The sequence below is a fragment of the Gobio gobio genome (genome assembly GCF_949357685.1).
Source record: "Gobio gobio genome assembly, chromosome: 5".
In the NCBI taxonomy this organism is placed as follows: domain Eukaryota; kingdom Metazoa; phylum Chordata; class Actinopteri; order Cypriniformes; family Gobionidae; genus Gobio; species Gobio gobio.
This window is the reverse complement of record NC_137101.1, coordinates 19,054,057-19,072,556: the sequence shown is the minus strand read 5'-3', so window position 1 is coordinate 19,072,556 and position 18,500 is coordinate 19,054,057. Positions and strand designations below refer to the sequence as shown.

General features: G+C 38.2%; 1 protein-coding gene across 12 annotated transcripts in view; it reads left to right on the top strand.

Annotated features, from left to right (window-relative positions):
• The window catches only part of anks1b (ankyrin repeat and sterile alpha motif domain containing 1B), a 239,810-nt gene that overhangs the window by 145,064 nt on the left and 76,246 nt on the right, over positions 1–18,500 (top strand). For all 12 annotated transcript variants that reach the window (XM_079818229.1, XM_079818230.1, XM_079818227.1 and 9 more), the window contains one exon: positions 4,139–4,325. In XM_079818229.1, coding sequence (XP_079674355.1) covers positions 4,139–4,325 — 187 coding nt within the window. The remainder of the gene's footprint in view (positions 1–4,138; positions 4,326–18,500) is intronic.

Below are 18,500 nucleotides of genomic sequence, written 5' to 3'. Positions count from 1 at the left end.
ATCAGCTGACAGCTTGACTAACGTGACCTGCCAGAACTGACGCTTTTAATTACATCCCATTCTTAATCCGTAGGGTTTAATATGGAGTTGGCGCACCCTTTGCAGCTATAACAGCTTCAACTCTTCTGGGAAGGTTTTCCACAAGGCTTAGGAGTGTGTTTTTGGGTATTTTTGACCATTCTTCTTGAAGCGCATTTGTGAGGTCAGGCACTGATGTTGGACGAGAAGCTGGCTCACAATCTCCGCTCTAATTCATCCCAAAGGTGCTCTATCGGGTTGAGGCAGGCCAGTCAAGTTTCTCCATACCAAACTCGCTCATCTATGTCTTTATGGACCTTGCTTTGTGCACTGGTGCGCAGTCATGGTGGAACAGGAAAGGGCCATCCCCAAACTGTTCCCACAAACTTGTAAGCATGAAATTGTCCAAAATGTCTTGGTATGCTGAAGCATGAAGAGTTCCTTTCTCTGGAACTAAGAGGCAATGCCCAAACCCTGAAAAACAACCACACACCATAAAATCCCCCCTCCACCAAACTTTACACTTGGCACAATGCAGTCAGGCAAATACCGTTTTCCTGGCAACCGCCTAACCCAGACCCGTCCATCGGATTGCCAGACAGAAAAGCGTGATTCGTCACTCCAGAGAACACGTCTCCACTGCTCTAGAGTCCAGTGGTGGTGTGCTTTACGCCACTGCATCCGACGCTTTGCACTTGGTGATGTAAGGCTTGGATGCAGCTGCTCAGCCATGGAAACCCATTCCATGAAGCTCTCTACACACTGTTCTTGAGCTAATCTGAAGGCCACACGAAGTTTGGAGGTCTGTAGCTATTGACTCTGCAGAAATTTGGCGACTTCTGTACACTCTGTGCCTCAGCATGCGCTGACCCCGCTCTGTGATTTTACCTACCTACCTACCTAGTCCTACTACTCCGTGGCTGAGTTGCTGTTGTTCCCAATTGCTTCCTCTTTGTTATAAAACCACTAACAGTTGACCATAGAATATTTAGTAGTGAGGAAATCTCACAAATGGACTTGCACAAGCAACCGATCACGGTGCAACTCTTGAATTCACTGAGCTCCGGAGAGCGGCCCATTCTTTATAATAAATTATCTGTGGGGTATTTTAAGCTGAAACTTCACAGACTCACAGACACATTCTGGGGACACCTGAGACGTAAAAAGGGGCATAATAGGTCCACTTTAAATATCATAGTATGTAAGGAAACTTGGACTTAATATCCTGTAGTAATTATCTTGTAGATATTCGGCTTGTATATTAAGACACAAAGAATGTTTTCCCCCCCAAGGAAAATCAGATCTGATGGCCTTATTGTTTTGTTATGTTTAGTTTTTTTTGTAATCGAATATTTAACACCCTTGCGAGAAAAGAATAAAGATCAGTTTTCCAATACTGAGCTAGTCTAAGCTATCTTCTGAGACACAAGAGCATCTATGAGAATTATAGTGGGAACAGGTCGTAGAAACAGTGAAAGGTGGTGAGATCTACTTCGGCCGGAGGCCATCAGAGGTAAGCAGCAGTCATATTGTACATTATTAAACAGACAGAATAAAGAAATCTGATTTAAGGGTGTTTGAAGCACGTACAGTATAAATATTTTGGTTTAAACTTATTTATTATGTATAACAATGTATTTTGTTGTATAAAATATAGACCAGAGTTCACCCTCTTATTACTTCAATCTTGTTTACTCCTACTACAAAACCATATTTTCAAGATTTTTTCCTATTTACATTTTTGTTATCTCTGTTTTCAAGTTGAGCCAGTTTTCTGCCAAATGCATTTGTGTGTGAAATTAAATCACTTGAATCAGAGAAATTTTTCTCATGCATATTAATTAATTTGGCATTTTGGACACCTGTGATGTAGCGCAAAAGAAAAGATGATGTTTATGTAAGGCTTCCTGTGGTTATACAACTGCTTGACTCTGCACATAGTCGTCTCTTTTTGCCGTTTTCTCTCCTGTCTCGCTCTGTCTCTCCCTCTAGCTGAGCAAAATGTATCGCACTTCTATTCCACCTCCTACTTAAAGGCTTTTTCAAAACGTACTTCTCTACTGTAGACAAACTCTCTTGCATATTGCATTTGATTTTTGTTTGGGGTGTCTTTGCAGAAATCTTTAATGCAGGCAAGCATCAGAATATCATACAAACCTGGGGGTGGGAGCAATTGATTTGGGCCAGTATCCAACTATGCAGGACATCTAGCAAGTGCATAGTGACATGTTAACAACTAGACAGAACACCTTAGCAACTGTGTAGCAACACCTTGACAACCATCCACAAGATTTAAGATTATTGCTTAGCTTTGCATGGGATTAAAAAATGAAAGCTTTGAATTAAAAAAAAATTCTCATAAAATGACTGTTTGACTTAATTTTTTGCAGTTTTCCATAATTATGACTTTCTCACAATTGCAACTATTTCTCATATTTAATTCATATCATATTAATTCAATTGAGAATTTTTTTTTAATGTGACTGTATATCTCTCAATTGCGACTTTATTTTTATTTCGACTGTATATCTATCAATTGCGTCTTTATTTTTATTGCAACTATATATCTAACAATTGCGACTCTTTTTATCTCGACTAGGCTATATATCACATTTGCGACTTTATTTTTATTGCAGCTATATATCTCACAATTGACCGTTCGCAAAGACCCACCCCCTTTAGTTACTGTTGCTATGTCCGACAAGCCATGGCGCTCTCACACCACACACATGTTCTCACATAGAGAGAATACATCATGGAGCAAAGAGGACACTGACAACACGACGACAGACAGGGCAGAGTTACTTTTGATATGAAAAAACAAAGTCTCAACTTTAACATTTTTGTCATTTTTTTATTACATTTAAACAACAAATACCGTTTCACGAGTTCGCACTTACATATAATTTATAGAGAGTAATTCAATGCGTATTTGGTGGCTGTCCGGGGGGAGGGCTTCAAGCTCGGAATTAGGCCTGAACCCAGAGTACCCCCTGTATATGTAAGTCGTTTTAGAGTTAAAAGGTGTGGCGAACGGGTGGTGGAAGGGTTGCTGATAACTGTCAACAAACGAAGGTAGGACTGCTGCGTGTATATATACCTCTATTGTTGATTAGCTGAGTGCTCTCCACCTGTGTCAATTATCTGAGCGTGCTTCTCCCGAACCTTGTTAATAAAACATAATTTTGTGTCATGATCGCTGTAGCACCTCAGTTAAAGCTGCTCGTGAACCGATCATCTCTTTCTTCTAGTTCATTGATAAGCATCAAATTAACATGAATGAACACTAAAATAAATGTTGTTTCAACCGCGGAAAGACGTCAGTACAAACCGTTTTTCAAGTTCAAGTCCACCGACGCTAACCTACTAACTCTCCTGACTGATTTGTCGGACAAAACGGCAGATTTGGCTATGTGATTGGTCAGATCGCCTGTCAATCAAATTCGCAGCGAAGGGTGAATTTCGATTTTTGCACAATTAAAACTTTTTTCGCAATTACACATTTTTCAAATATTTTTACAACTATTTCTTATAATTGTGAATTTATATCGCACCATTTTACTATATTTAGCAGTTTTGACTTTATTTCTCATATTTGGCACTTTATATCTTGTAATTGCAGTTTTATTAAATGTGATATATCTCACAATGTGACTATATCTTGCAATATCGTTTCTCATAATTGCAATCTTATGTGTGACTTTATATCTAGCAGTGTAAATGTATTTATTTTAAACTCCTTTTTTTAACTGGGCTTCCATTTTATTTTTGCTCAAAAACAAGTTCATGTGAATCATGAACATTGCTTAGTGAAACATGAGCACATTCACTGCGCTTCATTATCTGAAGTTTAATTATAAACCGCACATTTATGCATTGTCATTCATATGATACCACTCTCTTCTAGATGACTCCAGCAGCCAGTAATCGCTTTCCGTGTGAGCTTTGGTGCCTCACAAAAAGCTTTTCCTCATTTTATTGAAGTGTAAATTCGACATTAAAATTTAGATCGAATTATTTAAGGATCAGTTGCTGGAGATCATATCATCTTGGCTAATATACTTGTAAAAGTCTCCTATTTAAGTGTCTAATGCTATCATTACACTCTTTCTTGTCATAGCCAAAGCAACGGACCTCGCTGTCCTCCTCCCAGGACGTCCAGAAACCCCTACAGAACCACAGCTGCGAGCCTTCGGAGGTCAGCTCATCTCTTGGCTACGCCAGCTTCGGGACCAGCCCCCCCGCCAGCCCCCCCATCAGCCCCGCCAACTGCTCGACCGGATCCGCCGAAGACTACGGCCTCACTGGTACAACTCTTCTCATCCTGTTGGCCTATCGGGCAAATATTTCTCTTAAAATCCCTTACGACAAATAAGAAAGACACACCGTTTGAGAAAACTGCTGACATGCAGTAAGAATATAGCTGTATAAATGTGTCTAGTGTCTGATTGAACAAATAATAGTAGCTTTGGAATAGATTCACTTTCTGTTCTATGGTGTTTCTATGGGTATTTCAGCCAATGATATCACCAGCTGGATAACCCAGCCAACCCCCCTTGCGTCTCTCATACAGACATGTTAATTTCAGCAGGAGGCCTCTCTCTTGATTGGCTCAGAGTGCTTGTGCCAGCAACAGAGTGATTCCCGCTGCTTTGAGCAGCACTACCGTAAAAGTGTGACTGAATTACTCATCAAACCACATTTTAATGGCTTGAACGGCATTTTAAAGTGGCACGGCACGGTATGAAAGCAGCAGCCGGCATCAGAGCGTGTGGGAATGTCCTCGATCTGAATTGTTTGTAAAAATACTGCATTCAGAGAGCGACACAGGGAGGTTCTGCACAAGGCCCTCTGCAAACGAACCATCTCAGCAAACGTCAGTGTTTTGGCACGGGAGGTTTTGCTGCCAAGGCCGCCACTTCCTGCCTGTCATTTCCTCAGCATCCACCTACGGCACTGCTGGTCGAGTGGGCAGTTGATGCTGTTTCCATGGCGATGTCATTCCTGGTGCTGAGGTGGGGTAGTCATGGTGACGCTGGTGTACTTCGCAGTCCGTTGGTTTTCACTAATGCTGCGCACATGCTTGTCTGGCACCCTGATCCCCTGACGCATGTGTTCAGAGAAATAGGGGGAAAATAAGGAGTTGGGAGAGAGAGAATCTAATTATAAGAGTTACTGCTTAGTCACTTTTGCCAAGTATGCTGTTTTAGTTTAGATGGAGCAGAGGGAGATGTTGCAATAGCTACCTTTGTTAAGTGCAGTTTTTACTTTCCTCCTGCAGTCAGGCAGCATCCAAAATTAACACATACCACTTGTTAGAAATAATTGTGTTTGGTGGGTTGTCCAGTAAAAATATACTTTTGACAATCAGATATACTTTTGACAATCAAGGATGACTAAAGGTTTTTTTTATTAGAATTTTTTATTCTTCAACTAGATGTGAAAAAACTCTCATTACACTCAATCAATATCAGAAACAAAATAATGATTTTTTGCGACAGGTTTCGCACAAAGATAGAGTCTGACTCACTTCTCTCGTATAAAATGCAGAGATTGAAACAATGAATTGCTTTATTTGTCACTAATATGGAAGGAGAATTAGTTGTAATATTATAATAATTCAAGTATTGCATATTGCAGTATTGTTATAAATATAGTATATATTATTTTCGATGATAATGTAATTATTTAGCTAATTATAAATTAATATACTTTTTATTTTATACTTTTTTATTTTAATTTTATAATATACTTTATTTATTTTGTGATAGATAGATGTTACTAATATTGTATTATATTATATATTATATTATATTAATTATATTGTATTATGTTATGTTATGTTATATTATATTATGTTGTTATATTTTATTTCAAAATTTACAAAATAATGCTTCATAATGTAATTACCTTTAAAAAAAATACATATATTTTTAAAAATATGTTTACATTTACATGGTTACAATTATTTTATGTTATATTCATTATATTATATTATATTATATTATATTATATTATATTATATTATATTATATTATATTATATTATATTAATGTTTAAAAATAATGCACAATACTTTTCATGTAGTGGTAAGAAGTATTTATGGCTGTTAAATACACTCCCCATTGGCAGGTGTGGCAAAAAGTTGATTTTTAATTTTGCTGTCGGGCTAAGCTGTCAAACTTTTCTACCATTTATTAAACTCAGTTACTTGTATAGATCCCAAAGGGTGTCATTACTTTCTTCTGTGTCGCTCCTGAAATTCTCCCCTCCTGTCGATGTGGGGCAGGAGGACCTGGCAACCCTTAAAATAAAGCCTCATTTGGCCTGTGAGTTACACGACTCTCCCTGGCCACATTATATGCCATTCCCTCTACAATACATGCGATATCTAGAGGAAGGCAAATGGTGATGGAAAGTGAAGGAAATATCGCTGTTGCATTCAAAACCCTTTTGCCACTACAGGGAAGTTTATATCTCTGTTTGCCAGATCTCCACTGTGAAAAGGGCCTTTTCATCTCAGTCACTCTCCAGTCTAACAGGGGGCTTTTCAAATGGAGGGGTCCTCTCCTCTTCTCTTTGATGGCGGCTCCCTGTCGGCCTGCCCTAATACACGTGTCTCCTGTCCCACTGTCGCAGGACTTGATATGGTGGCATTTCATGTGGTTTCTGAGGTGTTTCATCTGGTAGCGTGAAGTTCTGAGGTTCTTGCCGCCTTGCCTGGAACAGAAGCCGATTTTTAAGTTATCAGCATCTAGCAGTGCCTTCTGTTGATGGTTGATGTCGGTGACTTTTATTTAATTCTGCTGGCATGTGAAGTAAAAAAAAAAAAAAAGAAGCGCCATCACTGGAATCACATGTTAGCATCTCCTCTGAGAGGCCAAGACATGAATTCCAAGCGCTGTTGTGATTGAAGCCACGGATCAGAGCCGAAATCACAGTAAAGTCATTGAAGTCCTCTCTCTGCAGCTCCAGGAATAGATCTCACATTCTCATGCTTTCGTTCACCCCATCTTCTTTTTTTCATCCTCCTCCTCCTCACTATTTATTAGCTTTATAATGTCCGTTGTATTGTTGCCGTGGCAACTTGTGTTGTGAGGAGCGCATTGTAGTTTCTTTGATGCCGTGCCTTCATAGGTGATGAAATGAAGTTCTGTCGTTTCCCTACAGTAGGTGCGAGAGAGATGCAGAGATAGGCACGATGAGAGTGTGGAGAAGACAAGTTCTCATCGCTTTGGGTTACCAAAGGTGGTGTATTTTTATCCAGCTGCGCTTGGTGCAAACGTTATTGATGTGGTGTTTTGTAACTGTGGGAAGAGATGAGTGAGATTGCAGCGCTGAAATGCACTGAGGCCTTTCAGCTGCGAGATATTGTCAAGTTCTTCTTTTATTGTTGTATATTCAATATTGTTGTTCTTCTTTTATTGCCAAGCATGATGACCTGCATCCATCACCCCAACCATTCGAAAAGCTCAGCAATGAATTCATTGAATGGATGTCAGAATTAAATATTAGAATATTAGAATTTCTACTTAATAGTTCGTTTTCATTGCAAGTTCCCACTTCTGAATTTGGAAATTGTAATTAAAATTGGATGGATTGGAATAAAGTCTTCTGGTTGAAATAAAATTGATGCATTGGGCAATTTTCAAAAGGTCTTTTTCTGGACATTGTTGCCTTTATTGCATAGGTGGGATTGTGGAGACAGGAAGTGAGAAGAGGTAAATGGGATGGGCAGTACTGTGCACACAAGGCTATGGATTTGAAAGCTACTCTTCAAAATGTGTACAAAATACTAAACTAGTTACAAAAACAATTACAGTAGCTTCCATGATGATTCTGTAAATGACTAGGCCAACTATGAACTTTATGGCTCAAAAAAAATACCGGGTTGCCCACTGGCAATTACAACATTGTGGTGGGGTTCTTGTGCATTCAGTCAGCAAATACAACCATTCTGACATCGCTTAATGGCAGCATCAGTCCAGTCTGTGTGGGCATCTTAGTAACGTCCTTTGGAAGCTATTTCCAGACAAGAAATCACAGTTTTTATCTACTTAAATGGTTGGCTAAATGTACAATTTAATATACATATACACTCTCCGAAAAAAGATACAAAAGCTGTCACTGGGGCAGAACTTTTTAAAAGGTACACTTTGTACCTAAAGGGTTCATATTGGTACCTTAAAGGTACATATTTGTACCTAAAGTGTACATATTATTAGTACCTAAAGTGTACATATTATTAGTACCCAAAGTGTACATATTATTAGTACCTAAAGTGAACATATTATTAGTACCTAAAGTGTACATATTTTTAGTACCTAAAGTACCGTCCCAGTGTATATAGGGTGAATTCAGGGTTATTGGGATACTTTTTGCCATTGAGATGACTTGGAAAAAGGGTCCCAATCAACCTGAATTCACCCTATATATGAAGAGTTTAGATGCAAAAGCTGCTCAACTCCACCTCCATAATGATATTGATCGAATGCTCTCTGCACATAGTATACGTTCATCAAATACCTTTGCTTCAAATACACTAAATCCCAGCGGCAGCCCATTCTGAAATACCAGTTAATTGGAAAGAACTGCTAAACGCCACTTCCCTTTGTCAGCAAAAGTCCACAGAAGAACCAATCAGAAGACGCGAATCATATGATTTCAAGATGAGCGACGGCGTGCGTATGAGCTGCTTTCAATTGCCGAGCAGCAAGTTTTTATCATGTTTTGTCCATTTTGTCCATCGTTATAGTGACAATGACAGAATTTAGCGAGAAGCATGTGTTCCGTGTGCTGCTGTAACTCTGACAGAAATGGACACAGCAGCCACTTACATCACAGCTCCCCGTACTGTGTGGATCAGTCTCTTCATTGTTACATTTTGAATTTTGCTTTCATCATTTGTAATGTTTCCAGTTGCATCTTTGGTGATTTTGCAACTGTTTACTATGTCTTGTTGTCCAAAGAGGTAGACTTAGAGGTTTTTGCACAAAAAAGCATGCATGGACGGCTGGTTTTGCAGCAAAAGACAGTCCAATTTGTAAAATACAAATGATTATATATTACGGTGACGCATTGCTGCCACATACATATTTTTTTCCACTTAATTATGTTATAATAAGAGATGTTATGTTGTTTTAACGGCATCTTTTCTCGTAATAACGAGATGTTATGTCGTTAAAACTACATCTTTTCTCGTAATAACGAAATGTTCTTTTATCGTAATAACTAGATGTTATGTCGTTAAAGCAACATATTTCTCGTTAAAATATTTCACTATGGGCACTGCCATTGATACAGGCAGTGGAAGATATTTTATGCTGTGCTTGCTTCAGAACTTTGCGTTTAATAAACAAAATACATTTTTGAAATGAAGATGGGATATGCAAAAGATAGATAGTGCATGCAAAATAATCACTGTTCCCTGAATCCACGGCCTTATACAAAAGGTCGACACATATGGTTATACAAATAAGAGAATATTTTTCATTCTTGTTTTGCATTGAATACTGTTAAATTTAAAGGATTTGTTGTGGAAATAGCCTAATTTTGGTTTAGATGAAGGCTATTTGTGATGAACTGTACAACAATAAATCACAACAATCCCGTGCAATGGGTAGTGCCATTGATACAGGCAGCGGAAGATGTTTTACGCTGAGCTTGCTTCTGCTTTTCAAACATGGAAGTATGACAACGGCACATAGGCTATATAAATTCTCTAATGTGGATACAGGCATATTTTGCACACATCACTATACAACATATCTCCATATTAGGAGAAAATAGATGTCGTTTTAACAAGAAAAATATGTTGTTTTAATGTCATAACATCTCGTTATTACGAGAAAAGATATCGCTAAAATTAAATCTCGTTATTATGAGAAAAGTTGTTGTTTTAACGACATAACATCTCGCTATTACGAGAAAAGATGTTGCTAAAATGTCATGTCTCGTTATTACGACAAAATTGAGTGGAAAAAAATATGGATGTGGCAGCAATGCATCACTGTAATATATACACTGAAGAAAATTATAAACGCTACGCCATTTTTTATGAGCTGAATTCAAAGTTCTAATACTTTTTCTATGTACACAAAAGACCTAATTCTCTCAAATATTGTTCACAAATATGTCTAAATCTGTGTTAGTGAGCACTTCTCCTTTGCCGAGATAATCCATCCACCTCACAGGTGTGACATATCAAGATGCTGATTAGACTGCATGATTATTACACAGGTGTGCAGTAGGCTGGCCACAATAAAAGGCCACTCTAAAATATATATAGTTTTATACGATTTTAAAAAATCATTAAAAAATAAACATAATACATTCTAACATTGCCCAAGAAATTGTGCCGAAGCTTCAATATTTAATTTTTGCTCTTTTCTATTTTTATTTTTCATTTTATTTATTTTCTTACTCATTTATAAAAATGGTAACTTGAATTTAAACATCTAGAATAACTAGTTGTTGCCTTTGTCTGTTGATTGTCTCTTTTATTTGAAAGTTGGGATGTCTTTTCCAACAGCCACCATATTTTCCAATTCACTTTTTGATGAGTGTCTTCCTTTCGTCTTCTGAACTGCCTCATGTAGAGTTCTTTAAATGTCCAAGAACTATAAACTGACCCGATGGCCACTTATGCTTTTCACCATATTAATGGAGTGTTTTGGTGTGTGCCCATGCACTCATGCAAACATTATTGTGCGCCCTACTCGTCTTTATGAGTCAGCGTGCTAACGGGGCTCTGTGGCATAATTAAACACCATCATTCCATTAAAGAGAGTTTGATTAGATGATCTGTGTGTGTGTGTTCCCCGTAGTGCAGCCTCCCACAGGGATTCACAGATCAGAGTCCTGTGCCTTTTAAAATTAATGTTTTTATTGTCCACCCATAAACACACTCCCATGCATATATGTACTCCTACAACTGTAAAAGCATGCGCGCGCACACACACACACACACACACACACACACACACACACACACACACACACACACACACACACACACACACACACACACACACACACACACACACACACACTTGTATCATCTAAACAGTTCTGGTTTCTAATATAACACAAATCTACCATAACTCTTCTGACAGCATACAGACCCCACAGCACTTGTCGATGCTGGTTGCCGTGGAGATGTGTGGTTTGAGACAAATGGGAAAGCTACAGTGAATTCAATATTTCATAATTGTTTACGATTCCTGTGGGTATATAGGGAAAGATTCCATACAAGAAAGGGTATATTGAATTGCATATTGTGGAAGTGCCGCCCATGAGAACTGAGAGACTGACAGATTCATAGACTGATTTGTATCCATGTGCATGTAGACGTCGAGCAGCAGGCCCTTTAAGACGTTAGGCGATTGACAGGTCTGATATTGTTCTGTGGCTTTTAATATCTGAGAGTGAGTCAAAGACAAGCACCACAGAAAATGAAACAAGATTGCACCAGACGTGATGCTGAACCCATCCCTGCAAACATAACCTAACTTACCCCTCCTGATGTAGCTCAGGGAGGAAAAGCTCACACGCTCACACACGCCCTGCTTTATGACTGTCTGCAGGCTACACAAGTTAATATTTTTTTGCTAATTTATGTTAGTCACTACAACTTTTCTGGGCTATTGGAATTGTATGCTGAATACTTTGGTAGAGATGTTTGATATGGCAAGAATCCCTATTGCTATTGCTTATACTTAGTGCTGCATACTTGGGTTAGTGATATGAACCAACAAACCACAAACACTTCAGTATGTTGAGGAAAGGATTAAGGAATGTTATGAATTTTCAAAGTGATTGATTTTGTGGTTGTTATGTGAATGCTACTGTGTACTGTGTGGTTTTTAGCACAATGATATGCCATTGCTAAGGTGTTCTGGGTTTTCTAGGTGATTACTTACTGACCCAGTCAGTAGTCAAAAGAGCCCACCTACTGTATAAGCTCACAAATACATCTAAAGTACTTTGATATTTTGGTCTCTATATGGCTCATGTTAGAGACCTGCACTTCTGCGGGACTACCGTATGACTTGCGGGACCTAACACAATAGAGTGCGGCGCAGGACTAGATTTATTGGCGCGGGCGTTAAGGTACTCGTGTGTGGACGGGTTGTGGGAGAATAAAACGATTTGCGGGACTCCCGCAAAATAGAAATATCTAAAAATAAATTGTTATACATCTATTGCACAAAAGCAACAAGAACAACTAAAACAAAATACAAAATAATTTACAGGCACAAGCATGGACCGAGTTTGTTTTTGCAGCGTTGTGCAATGTAGCCAATCACAGACGTGTGTTGATTTCTTGAACGCAATGGCCAATTAGAATTCTGAGATTATAACAAGGAAAATGTGTAGACATTATGAAAGATTCTTTGTGCAGTCAGCTTCATTGATAACAGAGCTTTGTGAGATCGCGCTGAACTGAGATGTCAGCTTTTTAGTAATTATTAAGGAAGCGCACTTTGCGTGCGTTCTGCCATGCCAAACCATGTACTCGCTTGCTTTTATGTTAAATTACTTGAAACAATTTCATGGACGTACAGAAAAATATCTATTTATACTTTTATGCAGGCTTTTGCGTGCAGGAGCAGGAGAAGGTAACGTATATTTTTGTAGTCTCTAGCTCATGTCCCTTGTTCAATATAAGTCTATTAATTTTTATTTTACCCTTTTTATCATATGCTAGGTAAAAATCACAAGTCTTATTGCTTTGAAATTAGGGCTGCGCAATATATCGAAATTATCGAAATATCGCAAATGTACATTTTTCAATATGCACATCGCAAGGGTACGCAATATCTGAATGATTTTAATAGGCTACTTCAACATTGTGAAAAGTGTACAGTTTAGGTTGACGCATATAGCAGAGAATAGACTGGGCACACGACTGTTACTTATGTGATTTGCTTGATGTCAAAAAGCAACAAACAACTCCTTGCAGTTTCGCGCTGTCTGCTGTCTGAGACACACACCGAAATGTGCGCACAAGCTGTTCTTTTTTTCGTGTCTTGTTACACACTCGAACTGTCAAATATACACACAGTTATGTCAAAATGGCTGTCTTGATGAGTATTCATGTAAACACAGTCGGTTATGCTTTAAGTGAAAGATATCAGTTGGGGAAAGAAATAGATTTTACACACTTAAAGCAATATCGTATCGCATATCGAATATCGCATTATTTAACAAGGATATTGCATATCGCATTTTTCTTCAATATCGCACAGCCCTATTTGAAATGTAATAGCATACTGTACATTTCCTCAGACTTTTTTTTACATTATACATGCCAAGGGACCCCCTCAGTCAGCTAACTTGGAGCTCTTCAATGTAAAAAATTGTATATACTACTTTTCAAAAGTTGAAGTTGGTAAGCAAAAAAAAAAGAAGCAAAAAAAAGAATACAGCAAAAACAATAATATTGTGAAATATTATTACAATTTAAAATAGCTGTTTTCTATTTTAGCAAAGCTGATTTTTCAGCATCATTACTATTGAATATTAGTATTGATTTTTTTTTTTTTTGATGAATAAAAAGATTAAAAGTACAGCATTTATTTGAAATAGAAATATTTGGTAACACTATACATGTCTTATAAATCACACTACTATTGAACAGTAGTGCATATCCATTAATAACCCTTCACTTTATTAGATAATATATTATGCTAAACAGATACTTTTCTGTATTATATATGCCTTAGCAAGCACTAAGAAGATTGTTTTCTGCACTATTGGAATATTAGTGTCCTTTATTTATTCATTTATTTATTATATGTAAAATGCACATGTTCCTCTCTTTCTCTCTGCGAGCTGCTGTAGGACTGGCAGGATCTCTGGCCCTATTTTTGGCAGGAAATGGGTGCAGTTCAATACGGCGCAGTAAACATTTGTTAACAAGCAATTAAACATGTGGCCTTTAATCCACTGGAAAAGACAGCCATCAGCTCAGTGTGTGTGTGTTTGTGAGCAGCTCAGCCCATTCTGCTCTTTTTCTTCTGTTCTCCATCATTACTTCGTCCTGCATCTACAACCCCACCCTGATTTAGAATTTCAGACTAATCTAAATAGTCAAACAACTTCAACATAAAGTTCCCTTATACTGTATAAGCTCACGAATACATACGTCTAAATGACTTATTTTTCAGTTTCTGCTGTGACATGACAAGACATGACAGTGCCGTGTGTGTGATCGAGTATGAGTGTGCACAGATAAGTGTGCGTGTGAATGTGTGCGCAGAAACATCACTGGAATGCTGTGTGGTGCAACAGTGGCCCTATCAGATCTTTGAGAATGAAAAACTTCATGTAAATGAATGTGTGCGAGTGTGACCTCAGAGGTGGGACTCACACACATAGCCTCATTCCTCATAAGATCGTTCTCCTGCAAAGTCCTGCTGGCTGTTTTGCTGCTTCATACCTGTTTGCTAAGGTATACAAGGGCAATAGAGGTTTTCAAGGAGGTAGGTGGTCTAGAGTTATTGTAGCATGTGATATTTTTAACCATGGGTGTTTCTCCATGTTTAATGAAGGGGAGGGAAAGTTCAGAACTTTTTAAGAATATATACTCTTTTTAATTTAACCCCTGTTGGGCTTTAGATTCAAGCTGGGATTCGCTCTTCACTGTCGGCCCAGCATGCACTGCAGCTCCTGTTGTATCACTCGCTCTTGCTGATGTTCTCCTCCCTGCTGTTTACTGCATGTTCTGGAGGAGTTCTTCACACTAGTGAGTCAGAAATACAGCAGCGTAAGCTCATCATCTGGATAAGACCTACGTAATCTGCTCTTATACCCCAGCAGTCTAGTCACCCGAAATCAAAATTAAGTCCTCATTTACTGTGGTTTTAAAACAGCAAGTGGTCCATACGACTTGAGCTCTATATTCTAAATCTTCTGAAGTTATATGATCTCTCTCAAATCTCATTTGGGTTTGCTTGTATTGAAGCTGCAGTCCGTACGTCCATCTCTGTTTGAAACCTACAATTGCAGTTATTCGCGGAATTATCGTCTTTACATGGGTTGTGCATCGACACGGCTCCTCAGCGCGGATGAATGTGTGTCATTCATTCACCACACCAGGTGTGGATACTGTAGTTCGGGAAAATGTCATCTGAACAAGTAAAATGTCTGCTGCTTTTGATCTGACCAACGGAGAAAAAAAGCATTAAAGGGTTAGTTCACCCAAAAATGAAAATTCTGTCATTAATTACTCACCCTCATGTCGTCCGACACCCGTAAGACCTCCGTTCATATTCGGAACACAAATGAAGATATTTTTGTTGAAAGCTGATGGCTGAGAAAGGCTTCAGATAGGCCTCCATTGGCATTCAGTACATTTACACTCCCAAGACCCATAAAAGGCACTTAAAACTTTGTTACAAAGTCCATCTCACCACAGTGGCTCTACAATCATTTTACGATGAGACGACAATAGTTTTTGTGCGCAAAAAAAAATCAAAATAACACCTTTATCCAACTTGTTCTTGTCTTCCGTGTGTGCCTGAGTATATATGACGTAGCGCCGGGGTTCGGGAATCCATGAAATGCACACTTTAGCCCGATTTTGAGAACTACGCTGAGACCTAAAGCACGATCAATGTAGAATTCAACAGCTTAGATACGCGCGTCTTCCTCTGCTTGTAAACAAATCGCTTCTGGGTCATGTGTCCAAACGCCGGATCTGCGTCGTGGAGGCACACACGGAAGACAAGAACAAGTTGGATAAAGGTGTTATTTTGATTTTTTTTGCGCACAAAAACTATTGTTGTCGCATCGTAAAATTGTTGTAGAGTTACTGTGGTGAGATGGACTTTGTAACGACGTTTTAAGTGTCTTTTATGGGTCTTGGGAGTGTAAATGTACTGAATGCCAATGGAGGCCTATCTGAAGCCTTTCTCAGCCATCAGCTTTCAACAAAAATATCTTAATTTGTGTTCCGAATATGAACGGAGGTCTTACGGGTGTCGAACGACATGAGGGTGAGTAATTAATGACAGAATTTTCATTTTTGGGTGAACTAACCCTTTGAATCGCGCTACCAACGGTGATTAAATCTAACGATCACATGTAGCTCACATCACATCAAACCGTGCAAATTATTATTATTATTGTTATACTTTGTTCTCAAATGGTTAATGTTAACAACATCAGCATTGCGTGACTGTGTATTTAGTGTGTATTAGCGTTACCTGTAGATTTCAATTTCTGTACAGTCTAATCTTTTGATTTTGACTACGGGTGAATATCCAGTTGTCACTGATGATGCCATTTGGGCATTTCTGGTTTACAATCCGCCACCAAAATGATAAGTTTAATTACTCCAGCCGCTGTGAGAAAAGGCTATAAATGATCCGCCACCTGCAGCATCCTCGCATGCGATAGTCTACAAGCTGGGACCCCTTCTTCATGTATAGAGTGTGACGCAAAGACGAGCACCGCCATGCTCGAATTTCCTGTGGAAAGCTACCAGTACAACTCAAATTATAACACATTATTGCAAGCTTATACCGTTGTGAATCGGGCTACGGTAAGGAGATAGTTTTGAACACTGGCTGGTTATGTACTTGCTCAAAAATTGATTTTGGATCATTTTTAACCCAAAAAAATTAAGGACTGCAGCTTTAAATATGGTGAGTAAGGATATGTAATTCTTGATGTGACCAGTTTGAATATGTGAAAGTGCAAATGTGAATTAACCCTGTAAATTATGTTCTTAAATGGAACTGTTTATTGAGGCTTTAGTTAAGACCAAATCGAATCTAAAAAAAAAAGTTATGCATGTGTTTTTGTTGAGTATCATATATGATAGCTACATCAGGCTGTTATGGCTTTTGTATACATATAGTATGATATAAGAGAATGTGAAGCTCAAACTCGAGAAGGAAAAAACACTAATTTTATTCAGAGCGCTAAACTTATAGCAACTTATAGTTTTTATTTTGGTACGGTTGCTGATATTTATGTAGCCATAACAGTATAACAGACTACTTGCATAAAATGCGTATGAATATCAGTTTTTACTCTATATTTCCCAATATGTCTAAGTAAGATGCTATTCATTTGCCTAGTTTTATGATAAACATTGTAGTTTTTATTGTAGGTGCACAACATGTAATACAATGCAATGATGACAGACATACATGTACAAATAAACATTCCTCAGAAGCCTGATGTATCATTTCTGATACTCACATTTAAACATATAAATATTACTAACAATATCAAACAAACTATATAAAATGTATTCTTACATTTACTTGGTAAATATTTCACCGCAAAAATACATTTGTACTACGACCTGAATTATTAGTATAGTCTACAATTATACTATTAGGCCCTTTTACTTACTAAAAAGAATGTAGAAGATTGTGTAAAACAGGTTTTTCAGCAAAGTTTTGATCATGTTGATAATTTCAAGGAAATGTGCTTATCAAATGATACAGTAGGATTTATAAGGTTAAGAGCCTTAGTGGAAAGCATACAGTAAAAGGGACCCTTTCACACAAATCCTCTGTAGAATTGGAATATAGTGACTTGGAGTCGCTTCGACACCCTTTATGTTACTTCTTTTGGAGTTTGGGATGTTTAAATGATGACATTGTATTTGTGTGTGTCTTTTTAAACTTGAGTAATGGGCCACGGCTGGTGATTCAGTAACTTTTTGCACCTGTTCTCTGCTAATTTCTTTTCATTTTATTTTGTTGAGTACAGCAACCTGTCAGTGCATCAAATTGAATGGGAAGGATTTGTTTTTATCAGAGGATGATCTCTGCCCGACTGCTTTTGCCTCGAAGCTTGAGTTTCTCAAATATGTCTCTTTATAAATTACGACAAGTAACCCAAGCGATCAAATTACGTGGGAAGAGTGCAGACGCTGTGCTGCGCGATGAATTTCCTCCCGCTGACCCGGGATCAGCCTTTTGTACTCTGCGTGAGCTTTTGATGCACTCTCTGCTGTGCTCAGATTAGACTTGAGCACTTCTGCTGAGATCTCTCTGATTCTTTGCCCTGTGGGTCAGTTCAGATGGCGCCACAGTCAATCAGCAGTAGATTCGTTTCTTTCTTTCTTTCCTTCTTTCTTTCTGTCTGTCCTTTCTCTGTTTCCTCTCTCCCTTCTGAACCCCCAAAGCTTTGAGCCCTTGATTTTTAGGAAGCCACTGTGTTGTTTCCATGACTACCGGATGTCACCTGTTGAGGTTCCAGCTGTAGATATAATCTGAGAGGAATATGGAAAAAAGGACAGCTATCAGAATTTATAGAGGAGAGAGACACTAAAAAAGATATATAAACACTCTTCCACTGTCCAGTTCATCTGTTCATTTATTGATTAATTTAATTATATATTTCTGGAATGTTCTATTAATTTACTTAAATAAATGAATTGGTTTGTTCAGGGTTCCAGCAGTCACAGAAAACTTTGGTAACACTTTATTTCGATAGTCCACTTTAGACATTCTACT